The sequence below is a fragment of the Canis lupus genome, chromosome 23, assembly GCF_003254725.2.
Source record: "Canis lupus dingo isolate Sandy chromosome 23, ASM325472v2, whole genome shotgun sequence".
Classification (NCBI taxonomy): Eukaryota; Metazoa; Chordata; class Mammalia; order Carnivora; family Canidae; genus Canis; species Canis lupus.
The window spans coordinates 9,980,335-10,000,000 of NC_064265.1; the positions used below are offsets into that span (position 1 = coordinate 9,980,335).

General features: G+C 43.7%; 1 protein-coding gene and 1 long non-coding RNA gene across 7 annotated transcripts in view; one reads left to right on the forward strand and one right to left on the reverse strand.

The window, feature by feature from the left end:
* Window positions 1-16: 16 nt before the first annotated feature.
* LOC118352056 (uncharacterized) lies at window positions 17-11,204 on the reverse strand. The gene is made up of 3 exons (XR_004808523.2): window positions 11,056-11,204; window positions 10,788-10,878; window positions 17-7,249 (listed from the first exon to the last, which is right to left on the reverse strand). It is a non-coding gene; the product is annotated as an uncharacterized LOC118352056 (long non-coding RNA).
* Window positions 11,205-11,259: 55 nt separating this feature from the next.
* ZNF619 (zinc finger protein 619) overlaps window positions 11,260-19,666 on the forward strand; it is a 17,861-nt gene continuing 9,454 nt past the window's right edge. For 2 of the 6 annotated variants that reach the window (XM_049100138.1, XM_035704878.2), the window contains exons 1-5: window positions 11,620-11,724; window positions 12,371-12,456; window positions 16,463-16,589; window positions 17,164-17,280; window positions 19,513-19,666. The exon at window positions 19,513-19,666 is cut by the window's right edge. In XM_049100138.1, the coding sequence (XP_048956095.1) occupies window positions 12,433-12,456; window positions 16,463-16,589; window positions 17,164-17,280; window positions 19,513-19,666 (422 nt within the window). In that variant the 5' untranslated portion in view covers window positions 11,620-11,724; window positions 12,371-12,432. Of the gene's footprint in view, window positions 11,384-11,619; window positions 11,725-12,370; window positions 12,457-16,462; window positions 16,590-17,163; window positions 17,281-19,512 lie in introns of those variants that run through there. The other 4 variants (XM_035704881.2, XM_035704879.2, XM_035704882.2 and 1 more) reach the window with 4 other exon arrangements.

A 19,666-nucleotide genomic window follows, 5' to 3' on the forward strand; every position in this document is an offset into this window, starting at 1 on the left:
GTCATTAGAGAATTGGTTCTTTAGCCTCGGTCTGTCCAGATTTTATAAAACCATCACAAAGTCATAGCTAGTGTGTTCATGGGAAATAGATCATTTCAAAGACCGCGTAACTTTTTCCCCTTGTACAAATACATTTCCTATAAATAAAGTCCCAGCAGCATTTGATGCTTAAGAGTTTAGCAATTTTTCTTTAGAAAATGTACTATATATAAGAAAACAAGACAAGTACACAATACATTATGGTATGATAAAGTTTCTCTTATTTATTTTTATTCTCAGAAGTTGGCTTCCGAGCCTCACTGAGATTAATGGGGACAAAACTCAATGGCAACAAGCCATTGAGGATTTCCAGAGTAATCCCTCAGATTTAGGTCCTATTGGATTGAATCTTAAGAGAAAAATAATAGGAAGATCAAGGTGGTACAAGTTTGGCAGTATTTTCACTTTGATGGTTCTAAACCAAGAGGCAGTAGTACCACCATTTAGTAGGCCTTGGCAGATTGGGTTAGAAGGAAAGAAAGCCAAATAATGCCAAGTTTCTGGTTTGTACTTCGGGCTCATTGTGAAGGAAAAAGAATTGGAATAAGGTTATTCTGGGGATATGAGTTTGAAGCCACCACACAGACTTGTAGCCTGGTAGGTAAGGATGCCGACAACCTGCATTTAGGTCCTGCCTCTGCTACCTAAATGCTGTGTGATTTAGGCTTGCTCCTTATCCTCAATCCTGATAGGCTGTGTGGTGGTGTGCTTCATGGAGTAGGGAAGTTAAATTATGAATGGACAGCCCCATGACTGGTTCACAGTAATAGCTGTGATAGTTGTGACATGGCTCTTAAAGACAGGTTTGCAGGTATGTGAGCAGTCCCTCCAGATTGCCCAGTGATAGAGATGAACAGAAAGATTGGGAAGGAGTGTTTAGAGGTGGGCAACCAATGGGGCCACGGAAGCCACAGAATGTTGGTTGAGCTTGTCAAAGTGAGGGGAAAAAGGCAGTGAGGGAGTTTGGAGGTTGCAATTTCATGAAATTGGAATGATGGACGTGTGGATGCTTCTAGAAAAGCAGCTAATCAGAGGAAAAGAGGTTTTTGAGAAAGAATGGGGCCTAGAGGAGGGATTGATAGAACCTTTGAAGAGGAAAGAAGTGGGTTTAGAAGCTAGATGTGTTTAGTTTCACTGTCAGAAAATGGAGTGTGGTATCTGAATTTCTTGAGTTAGAACACGAGAAAGGAAGAGGGATATAGATTTGAAATTGCTCATGGAATAGAGAGGAAAGTGCTTCTGTCAGATTGTCATTGATTTGAAAGTCCTTTTACCTCCAATCTGTGTGCTGTCTATACTCAGGATGAGAAAGCTTCAGGGTGGAAGCATTTACACTGCACCTACACGGTAGCACAATACGGTACAGCAGAAATTGGAAAATTCCAGTCTAGGGGACCTGCTGGAAAGTGAGGTATAAGGCACTTGTAAAGGAGTGGGAAGAATGTATGGGTAGCTCAGCTGGTTAACTCTGCTTCTGGCTCAGGTCGTGCTCCTGGAGTCCTGAGATGAAGCCCGGCGTTGGGCTCTCTGTTGAGGTTGCCTCCCTCTCCCTCTGCCACTGCTACTTGGACTCACTCTCAAATAAATAAAATCTTAAAAAAGAGTGGTAAGTACAATAGGTGGTGGACCCAGATAATGAAGATTTTTTATTTAGGTTGTAATCCTCAGAAAAATCCATCTGGCAGCATTGTCTGGATTGGATTGGGGGTTTGGAAGAGGATATCTGGAAATATTAAAATACAGAGGTGTATAATCTGCTCTGTTTATAGAGGATTGCGTACTTATCCACTTACCTTATTAGGTAAGCATTATGGGGACAGCATTATGAGAGACAGCATTATGAGAGAATACAGGTTTCAGACTCCGAAACTTCAGACTTCAATCCTGTCATGCAGCCCCAGCTCATTCTTGTACTTCATGTAAGTCTTATCTGAAGAATAGGGACCCTGATAACCTGCCTTACACAATATTGTGGCAAGGATCAAATGAGATAGTGTGGACAAGGTCCATATTCCCCCCACAAACCTAAGAGTTCTTTTCACACATTAGGTTCTCTATTTTGGGTTTAATTAATGTTGAGGTAAACTGGTCCTCTAGGCAAAATTGGGCTGTTGGATAGTTTGCTTTTCAGAGAGCCTCTGCCCCTTTGGCAGCCTCCATTTTCCAGGTAATCAGTATCTCCCAAATGTGACACCCCACAAGAATTTGTCTTGAATTCCATTTTCTCAACTTCACATGTTTACCCCTTTACCCCTCATCTGTTGGTTATCTTTTAGTACCAAAGTTATTAAGGTTACCTCTAGGTCCTTCAGCTAGCTGAATTTATTTTTATTCAGAGTAAATTATGGATATATCTACATTGTAATAAAAATATTAGAATTGAGATTAAAGGGCCCCTTGATTATCTCTACTACAATTGCATTATCTTGCAAAGGAAACCATTGTGTATGTCCTTGCAGACATTTTCCATGCATTTAAAATAGACATGATAGAGTTTGCTTGTTTTAAACAAATCTTACACTGTGTATATTCTGCAACTTTTTCTTTTTAATACATCTGGAGATCTTATCTAGTCAGCCCCTATTGATCTACCTAATTATCTTCTACATAATAATTCCTAGTGTGAATGTTGGTGCTACCTATTGAAGTTCATTGTGGAGGTTTATTTGATCTCTATTGATAGACTAAGAATGGTGCCAATTTTCTTGTCATAAACAGTACACTTGTGAATATCCTTGCATGTTTCTCCTTCGGTACATGTCATTTTTTATTTGAGGCGCATTACCAGTCCGTGCACTTGCTGGGTTTAAGAATGCATGCATGATTTGTTTTGTTTTGTTTTGTTTTTTAAAAGATTTCATTTATTTATTTGACAGAGAGAGCAGGGGGAGTGGGAGAAGGAGAAGCAGACTCCACCAAGCAGAGAGAATGAAATATGGGCCTCAATCCCAGGACCTAGAGATCATGACCTGAGCTGAAGGCAGATACTCAACCAACTAAGCCATCCAGGCACCCCTGAATGCATGTTTTTAATCACTCCTTGCAGGTTCTACCAATTTAGGAGATGGTAGGTTCTACCAATTTAGACTTGCTCTATCAATTTAGACTTAAATCAGCAGTGAATGAGGACGTTCCTGCCTGACAATCTTGAACTGCTGATATCTTACATTTCTGCCAATCCAGTATGTGAAAAGTAGTATGTTACCTTAATTTGCGCTTTCCTGGACCAATATTACTAATTACCCTAGCTTTACATTCTGTTTAGCCATTAAGGCAAGTCCTTCTTTAGAGTTATTTCAAATTCTTTTTCCTTTAGTAACCATATACATTTTCACTTTCAGATAAATTTTATTTTTTAAAAAAAGATGTATCCATTCATTTTAAAGAGAGTAGGAGAGCTTGCATTCAAGTGGGGTGAGGGGCAAAGGGAAAGAATTTTCAAGCAGACTCTCTGCTGAGCATGGAGTCGCTGCAGACACTTGAGCTCATGACCTGAGCAGAGACCAAGAGTTGGAAGCTCAACCCACGAGCCACCCAGATGCCCTTAACTTTCAGATAAATTTTAGAATTTGCTTGTTGAGTTATTTAAGTCCTATTGTGATTTTAGGATTGCACTGAATTTATAGATCTATTGGGACATGCCACATCTTTGCAATACTAACTTCTATCCAGGAACATGGTATATATATCTCCAACTACACAGGTCTTATATGCTTTTCAGAATTACATATATTTCAGTTTTTCCTAGTAATTTTGAACTAGAACCTTTTTAAATTGGGCATTAATGGATATAAAAAGGTTATGAGAGCAGCCCAGGTGGTTCAGCGGTTTAGCGCCACCTTCAGCCCAGGGTGTGATCCTGGAGACCTGGGTTGGAGTCCCAGGTCAGGCTCCCTGCATGGAGCCTGCTTCTCCCTCTGTGTCTGTTTCTCTCTCTTTCTCTCTCTCTCTCTCTCTCACTGTGTCTCTCATGAATAAATAAAATCTTTTTTTAAAAAAAGATTATGAAATTTTGTATGTGTCCATATTGCTGACCCTTCTTACTAGTTCTAATAGATTTTTTCGGTTGGTTTTCTTGGATGTTTATTGACTTTTTAAAAAGTAATCTCCATGCCTAATGTGGGACTCAAATTCATGACCCTGAGATCAAGAGTTGCATGCTCTACTGACCTAGTTACCAGGTGCCCCTAATGGATTTTCTATGCAGATGATCATGAAAATAGCTTCTAATAAAATAGCACTCTACCTCAGTAGGTAAAGTTAGTCTCAGAAAAACAATAGATCCTTAGATGTTTTTAATGGATAAACACTGCAACTTCTTTCAAATGTATGTTCTTGCCACTCCTTTCAAATAGATGTCTTACAAACCATGAGAGACTCCTAACTCCGGGAAACAAACAAAGGGTTGCAGAAGGGGAGGTTGGTGGGAGGGTGAGGTGACTGGGTGACGGGCATTAAGGAGGGCATGTGATGTAATAAGCATTAGGTGTTATACTGTGTTGGCAAATTGAATTTAACGTAAAAAAACAAACAGATGTCTTGAGGATTACCATCCATCACAAGTACCACAAAGTCTTACCTCAGATACCTGAATGTTACAAGGCCCTCAAGATCATTCTTGGAAAGGGCTTCATTTTATACTTCTGTATAAGACAAATCCTGGGCCTGGGTAGCTCAGTCCGTTAAATGTCTGCCTTCAGCTCAGGTTGTAATCCCAGAGTCTCAGGATCGAGCCCTCCATTGTACTTCCTGCTCAGTGGAGAGTCTGCTTCTCCCTCTGCCTCTGCCATTCCCCTAGCTTGTGCTCTCTGGCTCTCTCTGTTAAATAAATAAAATCTAAAAATCAATCAATCAGGGACGCCTGGGTGGCTCAGCAGTTGAGCATCTGCCTTTGGCTCAGGGCATGATCCCAGGGTCCTGGGATTGAGTCCTGTATCAGGCTCCCTGCGAGGAGTCTGCTTCTCCCTCTATGTCTCTGCCTCTCTCTGTGTCTCTCATGAATAAATAAACAAAATCTTTAAAACATAAAAAAGTGAAAAATAAAAATCAATCAAATCCTGTAACTGGTGTGCTAAGGAATAGAAGTCTGTATCAATTCTAGTAATAGTTAATCCTGATTAGTTATATCACTCCTATGAATACTCAAATAGCTATTTAAATTATTTAAATTCTTTGTATCACATATTTTCGGCTATTTGAGTTTGGGAGAGTTGTGAAAACTCCCTTTATAAGTATGGATTCGTCAATTAGATTTCTATCAGGTTTCTGCTTTACATATATTGAAATGATGTTAGAGACATAAAGATGGGTTGTAATTAGATCTTCATGTGGATTAGCTTTTTCCAAATACAGGTGTCTCTCTTTTAATACTTTCTTCCTTGAATCATTTTTTTCAGACGTTAATATTGTCATTTGTTTCATTTTTTTCATTGTTTTCATTTTGTCATCATTTGATAGATCTTGTTCTACCCTTTCATTTTCAATGTCACTGTGTTATTTCTATTTTGCTTCGGATGTGTCATGTGTAAATAGATTACAACTGTTTTTTTAATCTAATCTGAGTCTCTCCATACATCAGTGCAAGCCGTTTATGTATGCTGCATTTCATTACCCTGTATTTGGACTTCCGTCATCTCTGTTTTCCACTTGCTGGCCTCTGGTATATTCCTCCTCCTTCCCTACACTTCCACCCCTTGTTTCTTGAATTGGTTTTGAAGTCATACCTTCTATTTCTGTTATTTTGTGCATCCACAGAATTAAACCAATATCTGTATCTTTTGCCCATCCTCACTGAACAGTATTTAAAGAGGCAATATGGGGCAACTGGGTGGCTCACTTGGTTAACTGGCTGGTTCTTTTTTAAAAAATATTTAATTAATTAATTTGACAGCTTGAGAGAGCACAAACAGAGGGAGCGGCAGGCAGAGGGAGAGGGAGAAGCAGGCTCTCCACTGCCTGGAGCCCAACATGGGGCTTGATCCCAGGACCCTGAGATCATGACCTGAGCCAAAGGCAGATGCTTAACTGACTAAGCCACTCAGCTGTCCCTAAGTGGTCGATTCTTGATCTCAGCTCCAGATCTCAGGGTCATAAGTTCAAGTCCCACACTGGGCTCCATGCTGAGTGTGAAGCCTATATACATACATAAAGAGGTAACAGGTATTTAGTTTAATATCCTTTACAAAATTGCTTGGTTTACCACTGCTGCTTCTGTCCCACAGCTTCCTCTTGGATTCACAATTTTTTTTTTAAATTTTCGTAGACTGCATCCTCTAGTATTTCTTTCAGTTAGCATTCACGAGTAATGAACTTTCTGAATACTTGCTTCTCTGAAAGCATTCTTATTTTGCCCTTATATAGATGACCTGGTTTTTATTACAGCATTTCTGATAATGTGTAGGGTTTTTTTTCCCATGTCAACCAATTTTCTAATTCTCTGGACACCAACTGGATGTCCTACAAATTTCTTTTTTTTTTTTTTTCTTTTTTCTTTTTTTTTTAAGTAGGCATGGGGCTTGAACTCACAACCCTGAGATCAAGACCTGGGCTGAGACCAAGAATTGGAGGCTTAACTGACTGAGGCAAAATCAATTTAATTCATGCACTACCCAGAGTTAATGTTGGACCCCACAGCTTAAGGAGTCTGCCACACTTGAGATGTCAATCCCAAGTCCAGGCCCCCTGCACTTCTGACTACCCAGCTATACATTGGAGTTCCCATGACTCCCTCCCTCAGGTTGGATAACTTACTGGAATGGATTGCAGAACTCAGGAAAATACTATTAACAGCTTATTATAAGGGATACAACTCCGGAGCATCAAAATGGAAGAAGTGCATAGGGTAAAGTGTGAGGGAAGGGGCAAAGCAGTGCACATCCCCTTTCCTGCTTGCCACCCTCCCAGCACCTTGATGTGTTCACCAGCCTGGAAGCTCTCTGAACCCCCCAACCCTTTAGTGTTTTTTAATGGAGGTTCATTATGTAGGCATAATTGGTTAAATCATTGACCACTGGTGATTAACTCAGTCTCCAGTCCCTCTCTGCTCCAGGGGGTGGGGGTGAAAGTTCTAGTCACATGGTTGGTTCTTCTGGTGACCAGTCCCCATCCCGAAGCTCCCTAGGACCCCCAGCCACCTGTCTCCATTCTCATACAAAAGGACACTCTTATTATCCTCAGACGTTCAAAGTTTAGAAGCTTCCTGTGTTGGGACCTGGGGAGAAAGAGGAAAGTCATAACAAAAGATGCTCCTATCATCCCTATCACTCAAGAAATTAAGCTCTTAGGAATTCTATGCCAGGAACTGGAGAAGAAGACCAAATAAATATTTCTTATTATCACAACATTACATCTTATGTCTGTGTAATAGCCTAGCTCTTTAGAGTTTTAAATTCAAAATGACTTTCCTTTAGAACTTTGTAGAACAGCCTCCAGTGCCCTTATTTGATCTTACTGTGGACTAAGTGCTTTTAGTAAAAGCGGGTTCAGGAATAAGAATTTGTTGACGTCTTTATTCCAGCCACTTTACACAAGTCTCATTTCCTTTTCACAATATTCCTATTTTCAGAAGAAGCTAAAAGGTGAAACAAGTTTACTCATTTAGTAAATATTTTGGGAGTGCCTACTAAAAGAGCTCACAGTCTACTTGGAAGAATGACACTGAAAAAGCTGATGTCAGCATGTAGTAAGTACTGTTACCAGGATAAGCATGGGGACCCTGGAAGGCCATCACCTAGGACATCAGAAAAGACTTGTTCAAGTGACAGCTATTCTACTTTTTTTTCCAAATTTTTTAAAAACTCAAGGTAGTTAACGTACAGTGCAATATCGGTTTCAGGAGTAGAATTCAGTGATTTATCACTTATATACAACACCCAGTGCTCATCACAACAAGTGCCCTCCTTAATACCCATCACCCACCTAGCTCATTCTCCACTCACTTCCCTCTGTAACCCTCAGTTTATTCTTCATTGTTAAGAGTCTCTCATGGCTTGCTTCCCTCTCTTTTTGTCTCTCCTCCCCATATGTTTAACTGTTCTGTTTCTTAAATTCTACACATGTGAAATTATATGGTATTTGCCTTTCTCTGACTTATTTCACTTAGCATAATATACTCTAGCTCCATGCACATCATTGCAAATGGCAAGAGTTCATTCTTTTTGATGGCTGTGTAATATTCCATTGTACACATATGCCATGTCTTCTTTATCCATTCATCAGTCAATAGACATTTGGGCTCTTTCCATAGTTTGGCTATTGTTGCTAATGCTGCTATAAACATAGGGTGCATGTGCTCCTTCAAATATATATTTTTGTATTCTTTGGGTAAACAGTAGTGCAATTGCTGGGTTAGAGGGTAGTTCTATTTTTAACTTTTTGAGAAACCGCCATACTATTTTCCAGAGTGGCTGCACCAGCTTGCATTCCCACCAACAGTACAAGAGAGTTCCCCTTTCTCCACATCCTTGCCAACATCTGTTGTTTCCTGAGTTGTTAATTTTAGTCATTCTGACAGGAGTGAGGTGGCATCTCATTGTAGTTTTAAGATTTTTATTTATTCATGAGATACACACAGAGAGAGGCAGAGAGAGGGAGAAGCAGGCTCTTTGCAGGAAGCCTGATGTGGGACTTGATTCCAGGACTCCAGATCACACACTGAGCCGAAGGCAGATGCTCAACCACTGAGCCACCCAGGCGTCCTTCATTGTCATTTTGATTTGTATTTCCCTGATGATGAGTGATGTTGAGCATCTTTTCATGTGTCTGTTAGCCATCTGGATGTCTTCTTTGGAAAAGTGTCTATTCATGTCTCCTGCCCATTTCTTAACTGGATTATTTGTTTTTTTTGGTGTTGAGTTTGAGAAGTTCTTTATATAGATTTTGGATTCTAGCCCTTTATTAGATATGTCATTTGCAAATATCTTCTCCCTTTTTGTAGGTTGCCTTTAGTTTGTTTCCTTCACTGTGCAGAGGCTTTTTATCTTAACGAAGTCCCAATAGTTCTATTGTTTTGGTTTCCCTTGCCTCTGGTGAAGTTCTAGTAAGAAGTTGCTATGGACGATGTCAAAGAGGTTGCTGCCTCTGTTCTCCTTTAGGATTTTGATGGTTCCCTGTCTCACATGTAGGTCTTTCATCTATTTTGAATTTATTTTTGGGTATGGTATAAGAAAGTGGTCCAGTTTCATTCTTCTGCATGTTGCTGCCCAGTTTTCCCAAGATCGTTTGTTGAAGAGACTGTCTTTTTTTTCCATTGGATATTCTTTCCTGCTTTGTCGAAGATTAGCTGACCATAGAGTTGGGTTTTCTATTCTGTTTGTTCCATTGATCTGTGTGTTTTTGTGTCAGTACCATACTGTCTTGGTCACTACAGCTTTGTAATTACTTTGAAGTCTGGAATCATGTCTCCTGCTTTGCTTTGCTTTGCTTTTTCAGGATTGCTTTGGCTATCCAGGGTCTTTTGTGGTTCCATATACACTTTAGGATTGTTTGTTCTAGGTGGCTCAGTGGTTTAGCACCTGCCTTTGGCCCAGGGGGTGATCCTGGGGTTCCGGGATCGAGTCCCACATCGGGTTCCCTGTGTAGAGGCTACCTCTCTGTGTCTCTCATGAATAAATAAGTAAATCTTTAAAAAAAAAAAAGGTTGTTCTAGCTCTGTGAAAAACGCTGGTAGTATTTTGATAAGGATTGCATTAAATGTATAGATTGCTTTGAGTAGTATAGAAATTTTAACAATGTTCTTCCAATCCATGAGCATGGAATGTTTTTCCATTTCTTTGTTGTCCTCTTTACTTTCTTTCATAAGTGTTCCATAGTTTTCAGAGTACAGATCTTTTATTTCTTTCATTAAGTTTATTCCTAGGTATCTTATTATTTTTGGTGCAATTGTAAATGGGATTGATTCCTTGATTTCTTTTTCTGCTGCTTCGTGATTGGTGTATAGAAATGCAACAGATTTTTGTATGTTGATTTTATATCCTGTAATTTTGTTTAATTAATTAGTTCTAGCAATTTTTTGTGGTGTCTTTTGGGTTTTCTACAGAATGTATTGTTGCAAGTGACAGCCATTCTAGAATCTGAAGGTTTTGGGACAGTATCTGAAAAATCAGGTACTTTTGAAGGGTTTTAAAAAGCAAACCACCAACAACAAAAAAGCAGAACCGTGTCATGACCAGATTCATATTTTAGATCATCCTGGCTGTCCTGAGGAAAGAAGGGAGCAATGGGGCCAGACTGGGGGTGGGGCAAGAACAGCAATTCAGGTAGAAGCTGTTCCTAACAGGACAGTTAGGAGGCGGCTACAACAATCCAGGTAAGAGGAGATGCAGAACAAGGGATCAGTTATGACTCCCACATGAATGATTTGGTTGGTGGATGGAGAGGGGTGCTAAAACCATGCTCCACAGGGTTAATGAGGTAAAATGTTACCAGCAAGACCTCCACTGAGCCCCTTCCTTCGCAGGAATGTTAACTTTATCTTTTAGAGGCAAACAAGAGGAAGAGCTCCAGCTGGCCTAAACCAGTTCCAGCTCGGACCACTGGCTCACACTGTGATCTATCTAGATCATGGCGTGTTTTGCCTCATTAAAATCTCACTCCAGAGAAGCACAAGCTTTATTAACATAACACAGGATGCATGTATAGGCATGTTTTCTAAGTACACCTGTGCAACCTTATGCCCACCTTTACATGTGATGACAAAACTCTCCTTTCTGAATATTCATTCTAATCTAAAATAAAAAGAACCCGCTCACCTCTGCTGTGCGAGTCACAGCCTTGGGAGTGATTCCTTCAGTGCAAAAAAAGGTTCCTTTGTCTGACAACTCCACCTGGTGTGGTCTCTACCTGTAACGCACCAAGAAACAACTCACCTGGTTGGGTTACAGTTTGTGGGGGGACAGGGGCAAGGCAACCCTGGAAAGTGGAACAGGAGGGCGAGGAAAGGAGGATGAGATCAGCCTGGAACAGTTTTAGGTTCTCGTGGATTAGCCTAGTAGAAAGAGACAGCAGGCAAGTTAATACCCAGGACTTCAGCTCAAAGGTGTCTGCACAATGTCTGGCCAGGAGGAAGCTCTGCTACCCTGTTATTGTACCGGGCCCGGAGAAAGAGATAGGGGAGCGTGTTACGGGAAGCTGGCCACCACACAGGAATAACGACGCGTCCGCACTTCTTTATGATGCAGATCCAGAGTCACCCCGTGACCGCGCTGAGTTTGAGTTCGAAACTGCCGCCGTTCCCAATTAAGAAAGGGAAGCACAGAGTTTCAGTCACCGCACGGAGCCTACCGTGACCAGCTGGTGGAGCCGGGGGCCGAACCGGACAGCCAGACCTGGCACTTGGCGACCTCAGGTGCCGCTGGACAGAGCCTGGGGCCGGGGATGGCGAGGCGGTGACGGTCCTGCCGGCGCCCCTGGAGCCGCACAGCGCGCGGCGGGCTCGGGGTCCCGGGGCAGGCGCCCCGCGCAGGGCGGGAGCAGGTGGCGCGCCTGGCTCGGCACCATGGAGAAGGCGGCCTCCCGGCTTCCTAGAGCGGCGCGGCCGGGGAGCGCTTCCGCCTCGGCTGCGCCCGCCCCGCCCCCGCCCCCGCCTCCTTGCGGCGGCCCGGCCCGCGGGGTCCCGGAGCTCGGGCGGGAGCCGCGGACGTGCCCTCGGCCTCCTGCCCCGCGGCGCTGGCCTGACCCCGGCTCGCGGTACTCGGGGTGGGGGCCGGCGGCGCGGGGGGGCGGAGCGTTCCGGTGCCCGTCGCGTCTGCGGGCTGCACCGAGCCCTGGGGCCAGATCACCCACCGCCGGTCCCGGGGCTCCGTTATCCTGCTTTGCTCTAAATTCTCGCTTTGGGTTTTTGCACCTTTGCTAGAACCGTTCGGGACAAACTACTACTTACTAATTCATTCGTAGTGGCCCAGGGATTTTCTTGACTCTTGCTCCGCAGACGTTCTTTCGAGGAATTTTAAGCCTCACCAGGCAGATTTGTAGAATCTATTTATTTTTTAAAGGTTCTATTTATTTATTCGTGAGAGAGAGAGGCAGAGACCCAGGCAGAGGGAGAAGCAGGCCCCATGCAGGGAGCCCGACGCGGGACTCGATCCCGGGTCTCCAGGATCACGCCCTGGGCCGCAGGCGGCGCTGAACCGCTGCGCCACCCGGGCTGCCCCAGATTTGTAGAATTTATAGATGCAGGAAGCAGATGCAGCACCCCATGAACCACCGGAGAAGGTGCACCGAGAGCATCCACAGTGCCCCAAGAATATCGTTTCCGATGAGAGAGGCAGGGAGACGGAGGGGGAAGAGGTGGGGAACAAGGCAAGGTCAGCCTCATTGTCATTCTCTCTCTTAGCCCCGCAGGTTCTTGCTTTTCCAAACAGAGAGGGCAGTGCATGAAGCCAGGGGTCATCAGCCATGCTCCAGACAGTGTGGCCCCAGGTGAGCTGAGCTTTCTTCCAGCTTTCCACATTCAGAACAGATCTGATCCATCACTACAGGAGTAGTAGCCTGACCTGGCCAGTCTTGTGCCTAGCTTTGCATCCATCAGTTGAGTATGGCATACTCCTGTATGTTAGGGGAAGTGATGAGGGCGAGTAGGTAAATGGGAGGATCGGGTTGCTTGGAAACGAGGGAAGCTCCAGCTAAGAAACTCTCCAAGAAAGTGAGGATCTACATCCATGCAGACTAGGGACCATAAAAGTATGGCTCACAGATGAGCAGCTTCGGCATCACCCAGGGGCTTGCTAAAAAGGCAGAATCTTAGGCCCCGACACAGATCTCCAGAATCAGAATCTATGTTTGTATGATATCTGGGGAGTGAATGGGCAAGTTAAAATTTGGGGAGTGCTAGTCTGCATCACACCATACAGAGGAAGGCCACATGCTGCGTTTAAAAAGGCATTCCCACAGGAGGAGCTTGCCCTGTAGATCACAAAGTCAGTGTACAATGAAGCCAGCACTGGGGAGCCTTTGGAGGGTGTGGATTGATGAGGGAGGTAGATTCTTGGAGGAACGCGGAGTTTGGAGCTGATGCCAGTGCCACCAGCCCATTGCAAAGATGATAGCTTAACCTCTGTGAGAGCCTGAACCCTTTGTTGGCACAAATTCATACAGCACTGGAAGCAGTGGTCCTTCCAAAAATTTCCTGGCACTAGAGGATGCTTGCATTGAATTTTTCTCCAGCATTCTAGATCTTGTAATGAGAAGCCTGGTGTCTCATGTAATGGATGTGTCCTGTAATTAGGAACCCTGTTCAAGACTCAAGGATGATGTGTATGTAGACACTGGACCATCCACCCCTCTTCCAGCACTTAAGCCAAAATTAGTTCCAAGTCAGGAAATGTTTAAACACCTGTAGGGGCAATCTCTTCTCTCCTAGTGCTTTATGTGGGGTATGGTAGTCACTCAGGATTGGGTTCCAATAAGGAGACCTGAAGTGACAGTGGCTTAAAGGAGATAGAGGCTTCTTTCCCATGCAAGAGAAGTCGGGGAGAGGCAATCCAGGGATGTTGTAGCAGTTCCAGTGTTATCACACACCAGGCTCTTTCACTTTTTCTGCTTCACCATCTTACCGACTCTCATGTTCAGGGCCATTTCATGGTCCAAGGTGGCTGCTTTATCTCCAGCTATCATGTGTGCATTCCAGATGGAGATGACAAAAAAGCCTAACCTCTCATCTGTTTGCACGCTTTCAGGAACCTTCCCGGAGAGTCCCCAACAATTTTTGTACTTGTGTTTCATTGGCTTCACTTAGTTGCCAGAGCTGGGAGCAGCCCCAAGTAAAATTACAATTTGATTATTAAAAAAGAAAGGGAGGGAAAAAAATACACATATATGTTTAGACAATGGTCGTGCTTTTTTTTTTTTTTTAAGATGTATTTATTTGAGTGAGAATGAGGGAGAGAGAGAGAGAGAGCGTGAAGGGGGGTAGGAGGCGAACAGAGGGAGAGGGGGAGAGAGAGAATCCTTAAGTAGACTCCCCACTGAGCATAGAGCCTGACGTGGGGCTCAATCCCCACACCCTGGGATCATGACCTAGGCTAAAATCTAGAGTTGGCCGCTTACCTGACTGAGGCATACAAACCCCCCTAGACAACTGTATTATCTATAATCTCTATAAGAAATGTTCCCCTAATCTCATTTGTACTTGTAAGTGCAGGGATTTATATAACACCATGTGCCAGGCAATATTTTAGTTCATTACATGTATCAACTCATTCCACCCTTATAAGAGCCTTGTAAGATAGGCACTCCTATTATCCCAGTTTTCCAAGTGGGGAAACCGAGGCAAAAAAGTTTGAATATCTCATCCAAGGTCATACAGATGGTGGTTATCAGAGATGGGATTTGAACCTAGGGATTCTGAGTCTAGAGCTGAGCTTGTTAACCTCAGTGTTATTGACATTTTGGGCCAGATAATTTTTTTGTTGGGGGGGGAGGGTCTCCTGTGTGTTGTTGTAGGATGATTAGCAGCATCCCTGGCCTCTACCTACTAAATGCCAGTAGCACTCCCACCATCTGATGGTTGTGACAACTAAAAACGTCTCCAGGCGCGCCTGAGTGGCTTAATCAGTTAGGCTTAGTCACATCCTCTGCCTTCAGCGCAGGTCATGATCTTGGGGTCCTGGGATCGAGCCCCACATTGGGCCCTGTACTCAGTAAAGAGTCGCCCTCTCCCTCTGCCCCTCCCTCCCACTTGTGTACACTCTCTCTCAAATAATTATTATAAATAAATCTAAAAAAAAAAACAAAAAAAAAAAACCCAGTCCCAGACAGTGAGTGCCATATGTCTCCTTGTGAGCATTTTCCCGTTGAGAAGCACAGCCCTAAAGCCTGTGCTATTTTTCTCTGTGCTATGCTGCCTCCAAACCCACATCCCCTATAGGGGAATCGACAGCCCTGTTTCACATCATGGAGAGGGACTAAGTGCTAGCAAAGGACAAAAGTGGAGTGATCAGAGATGAAACAAGTTGTTGAGAAGCTGAATGTTGTAGGAAACAAGGAACAAGGAATGCACCGATTAGAGGGGTGTCTCAGAGGTGTGGAGGGGTAGAAAGCCATGATATGAGGAAGGCAGGTCAAGTCCATGTTCCCAGCTGTTGGCTCTGAAGGAAGTAAAGAGAAGTTTGGTTAACATTTGGGGTCAGTGAACTATTTATTATGCACTGTCTAGTAAGGAAGCCAGTAGCTATATGTGCCTGTTTAGAATTAAAATTAATTAAAGTAAGAAATTCAGTTCCTCATACTAGGCACATTTAAACTTCCTGGTCAAGGTGATACCTGATTTCTTCAGTGTCTGGTTATTATCTTTCCTTTGCAACTATTCAGAAATCTATGGGGAGACATTTAAGATCATGCAAGTATCCTGCTCCTCACCAAAATCTCCTAGATTTAGCATCCATTGATGATTCTTGTCTGTACCAGTTCTTTATCATGATGGCTGCAATCCTGCAGTTCTTCTGTAGTTCTGTTTCTTCCATCCAGCAAGACACTAGGCAGTTTGTTAACAGACTGAGGTGTAGAGTATAGTGTAAGACAAGGAGAGACGGCATAGTGCCCCTCATTTATATAAGTGGTCAGTTCATTTTGAAATGTTTGCTTCCTTATACAACCTTAAAATAAATACTCAGATAAAGAAGACTCCTTCTTGTCTATTTCAAGGTGCTTAACATCACTAATTCCCATCATCTATAATAGAGAATAATAATTCTTACTTCACATGTGTGTTCTGATGATTGAGTGAATTGATGTAAAAGTAGTTGGCATAGGACAAGGGATGGTTTCCTTCTCTCCTGAGAATGTGGAAATGGCCCCATCGGGAGGCAGTGAGACACACTTGGCGCAGAGGGCAGGTTGGATGGAGCTTAGATGATCCGGGAGCAAGTCCATGCTCAAGGATGGAGACTGCCATCCTGTTCCTGGAGTCAGGTGTTAGGGGAGGAGGTGTCACTGCACATTGCCTTCAAGGGACAACCAACTCTCTGATAAGACCTTAATCAGACCACATCCTCTGATTAAATCTGATAAGGCAAGATGGCAGAAAGAGGGAGAACCATCCAGGGTGAAGGGAACTCTGTGCCCATGGAATTGTTCCTCTGTCTATAAAAAGACATGGAAGAAAAAGACCAGAGAGAAACCCAGTAGATGGAGTCAGGGTAAAAGACAGATACCTGCTATGGTCATTTTAGAGAACATTCTAGAAAGATCAACCCAGCTCACGGAACCAGACATGGGGGTGATGTGACCATCAGGCAGGTGGGCTCCAGAGGTATGCACATGGAAAATGTGCTGAGGGCTGTCCTCACCTAGGGTACGTTTGTGGCTCTCCAGTATAAGCCTCCCATGGGGCTCCGAGCCATGGACTCCAGTAGAGTCAGCTCTTCCCTGGAGTTCAGGTCCCTCCTCAGTGCTTACATGGGGCTTGAGCAGGAGCCTGTTGTTCCAGGGGCCAGTGACCTTTGAGGATGTGGCCGTGTACTTCCCCCAGAGTCAGTGGACCAGCCTGGACCCCATGCAGAGGGCCTTGTACCGGGAGGTGATGCTGGAGAATTATGCAAACATAACTTCCTTGGGTAAGTCCTTCCTTGTCCCTGAACTAGCTCTGCCCAGGGGCTGCTGGCTTCCTCCTTGGTGGATCTGGGATCTCCTGTACCCCTACCCTAGGACTGATGTGCCATGAGGCGAGCTCCCTAATCCCCCATTTCTGGTGCAGCTAATGGAGAAAGATCTAGGCTCACTTTGGTTTTCAGAAGGACTTGCCTCTTCACTTCTTCCTGGTGGGGACTCTCCTGAGAGGGGTTTTTGCTCGGCACAGACAGCTGAGTGGGTTCCTGGTGGCCCCATGTTTGCCCCTCCACTCTTGTAGTACCCTGAAGTCCTGGGCCCCATTTCCCCTGTGTGAGAGGCTCCTAGGACCCCTGGGCACACCTCTAACTACAGCAGGAGCTTTCTGTCTTCTCTTATAGAGCTAGAGTACGCTTCCTCTCCAGCAAAACAATTTGTGCCTTCCTTAGATCCCCAGATTCTCTCCACACTGAGCTCACTTCATGTCTCAGGATGCTTAGTCACCTGGCAAAGCAGATGGTGGATGGACAGGTGTCAGCAGGGACCCTGTTCAGCTTCTTGTTCCTTTTCTTTCTTCTTCAGCAGCATTTCCATTCCCCAAACCAGATCTGATATTCCAGCTGGAGCGCGGGGAAGCACCATGGGGCCTGGATCCCTGGATACCCATTGAGGGAGAGGCCTTGGGAGGTGTCCACCCAGGTAAGCAGGAGAACCTATCACCTTCCTCTTTGGCTTGGCCTCCTCCTGTCTTTTAATGATTCAACATGAAGAGTTTTGCTTCTGTCTTACCAGTTCTTGTGAGGGTGAAGATGGTTACTCTCATTCAGGAGAAAGCCCCTCACTAGAGCTTCAGCCCCATACTGGAAAAGATCCACCCAGAAAATTTTTTTTCTGTTATTTTTCTTTGTAAAGCTAAAGGATTTCAGAGACACTTAGTGAAAAAAGGCTTTTGGGGGTCAATTTAGGAATATAAATACAATATAGTAAGAACTTGTTTCTTTTTTTAAGACTTATTTGTTTATTTGAGAGCAAGAGAGAAATGGGGAGGTGTAAAGGGATAGGGAGACAGTCTTTTTTTAATATTTTATTTATTCATGAGAGATACAGAGAGAAGTCAGAGACACAGGCAGAGGGAGAAGCAGGCTCCTCGAAGGGAGCTCGATGTAAGACTTGATCCTGGAACTCTAGGATCACATCCTGAGCCAAAGGCAGATGCTCAACCACTGAGCCACCCAGGTGTCCTGGGAGAGAGAGTCTTAAACAGACTGCACTAAGAATGGGAGCCTTATCCCATGACCCCTAGATTATGACCTGAGCTGAAACCAAGAGTTGATGCTTGACCAACTGAGCCATGCAGGAGCCCCAGAACTTGTTTCTGTAAGAACATTTTATGTATGTGTGTATGAAATTACATGGGAAGAGAACTTCCATGAACTCCTAAACATTATTAGCTTTTGAAAGAAAGCCTGTTTATTTATTGGGAACAAATGCTTTCCTGTTTTGGAAGGTTCAGAATTGAGGTGAATGAGAACCATCCAGAGATTGGGTGCTTAGCCTTCTCATTCAGTTGGCTCTGTTCTCATGCTCTTTCCATTCCTTATGTTGTTCAGAGTCTTGTAAACCAAATGCTCCTTCCTAATTTGGCACCACTTCTGTCATCATCTGTCCCTTTGGGTTGACTCAGCATTTCCTATCATCATTTTTTTTTTTTAAGATTTTAATTGAGAGAGAGAGAGAGCAAGAGTGAGGGAGCATGAGCAGAGGGAGAGGGAGAAGCAGACTCCCTGCTGAGTAGGGAGCCCAATGCACGACTCAATCCCAGGACTCTGGGATCATGACCTGAGTTTAAGGCAGACGCTTAACTAATTGAACCATCCAGGTGCCCATTTCCCATCTTGATGAGAAACCTTTTCCTGTCGACCGCCTGCATTGGACAGTGTTTTCCTTTGCCACAGCTGCGCATGGTCTGTTTAGTGTGCCAATGACTTTTTAAGCCAGCACTGTCTAGTGATAGAAATGTTCTATATCTGTGCTGCCCAATATATTAGCCATTGTCCTCATCAGTGCTTGAACTGTGGCTATACAAACAAGGAACTGAATTTTAAATTTTGTCCCATTTTAATTAATTAGCCACATCTTAGTCAGTGTCTGCCTTCGGCTCAGGTCATGATCTCAGCGTCCTAGAATCAAGCCCCATGTGGGGCTCCCTACTTATTAGCAAGGAGTCTGCTTCTCCCTTTCCCTCTGCCCCTCCCTCTGCTTGTGCTCTTGAGTATGCTCTCTCTCTTTCTCTCTCTCAAATAAATAAAATCTTTAAACAGCCAAAAATAAAAGAAAAATAAGAAAAAAATTTAAATAACCACAGGTGTCTAGGGTTGCCTTATGGGCAGTGCAGCTTAAAACAATTACAAGAACAGCCTCCACCTGCCTTTTTAGCTTCTAGATCAGTGGTTTCGAATTCTGGTGAGCATCCGAATCTTGTGAGGGGCTTGTTAGAACGTGGACTTATTGGATACCACCTCCGGAGGTTCTAATTCAGCAGGACTGGGGTGGGGCCTGGGAATTTGCATTACTAACAAGTTTCCCTGCGGTGGTAGTCCCAGGACCACGCTTTGAGGGCTACTGTCCTTGAGAATCTCAAACCATATCTTTTAAACTCTGTAGAGTATACAACTCTTGGTCTCAGAGTCATGAGTTCAAGCCCCACATTGGGTGTAGAGATTATGTGATATAAATAAGTAAATAAAATTTGAAAAACTACGTAGTTGTAAAAAACCTAGTTCTTCTAATAGAGAAGATTCAGTTAAAAAAAATAGTCTGGACTATACTAGACTTAAATAGTATAAATCTGTCATAAATCCATTTTTTTTTAAAAGTAAACTCTACATTTATAGCTTAAGTGCTTCCTCTGTTTTCTTTTTATCATGTGAGGTGGTAAAAACAAGACTGAGAATGAGGAGCAAACCCCAAGACTGAACATTTCCGAAGACTCAGTGGTCCACAGGCTGATGGTGGAGGGGCTGCTCAGAGAAGCTCCCCAGCCCCCTCACCGTAAGGATAGCTTAGAGAAGCCACAGCTGTGTGA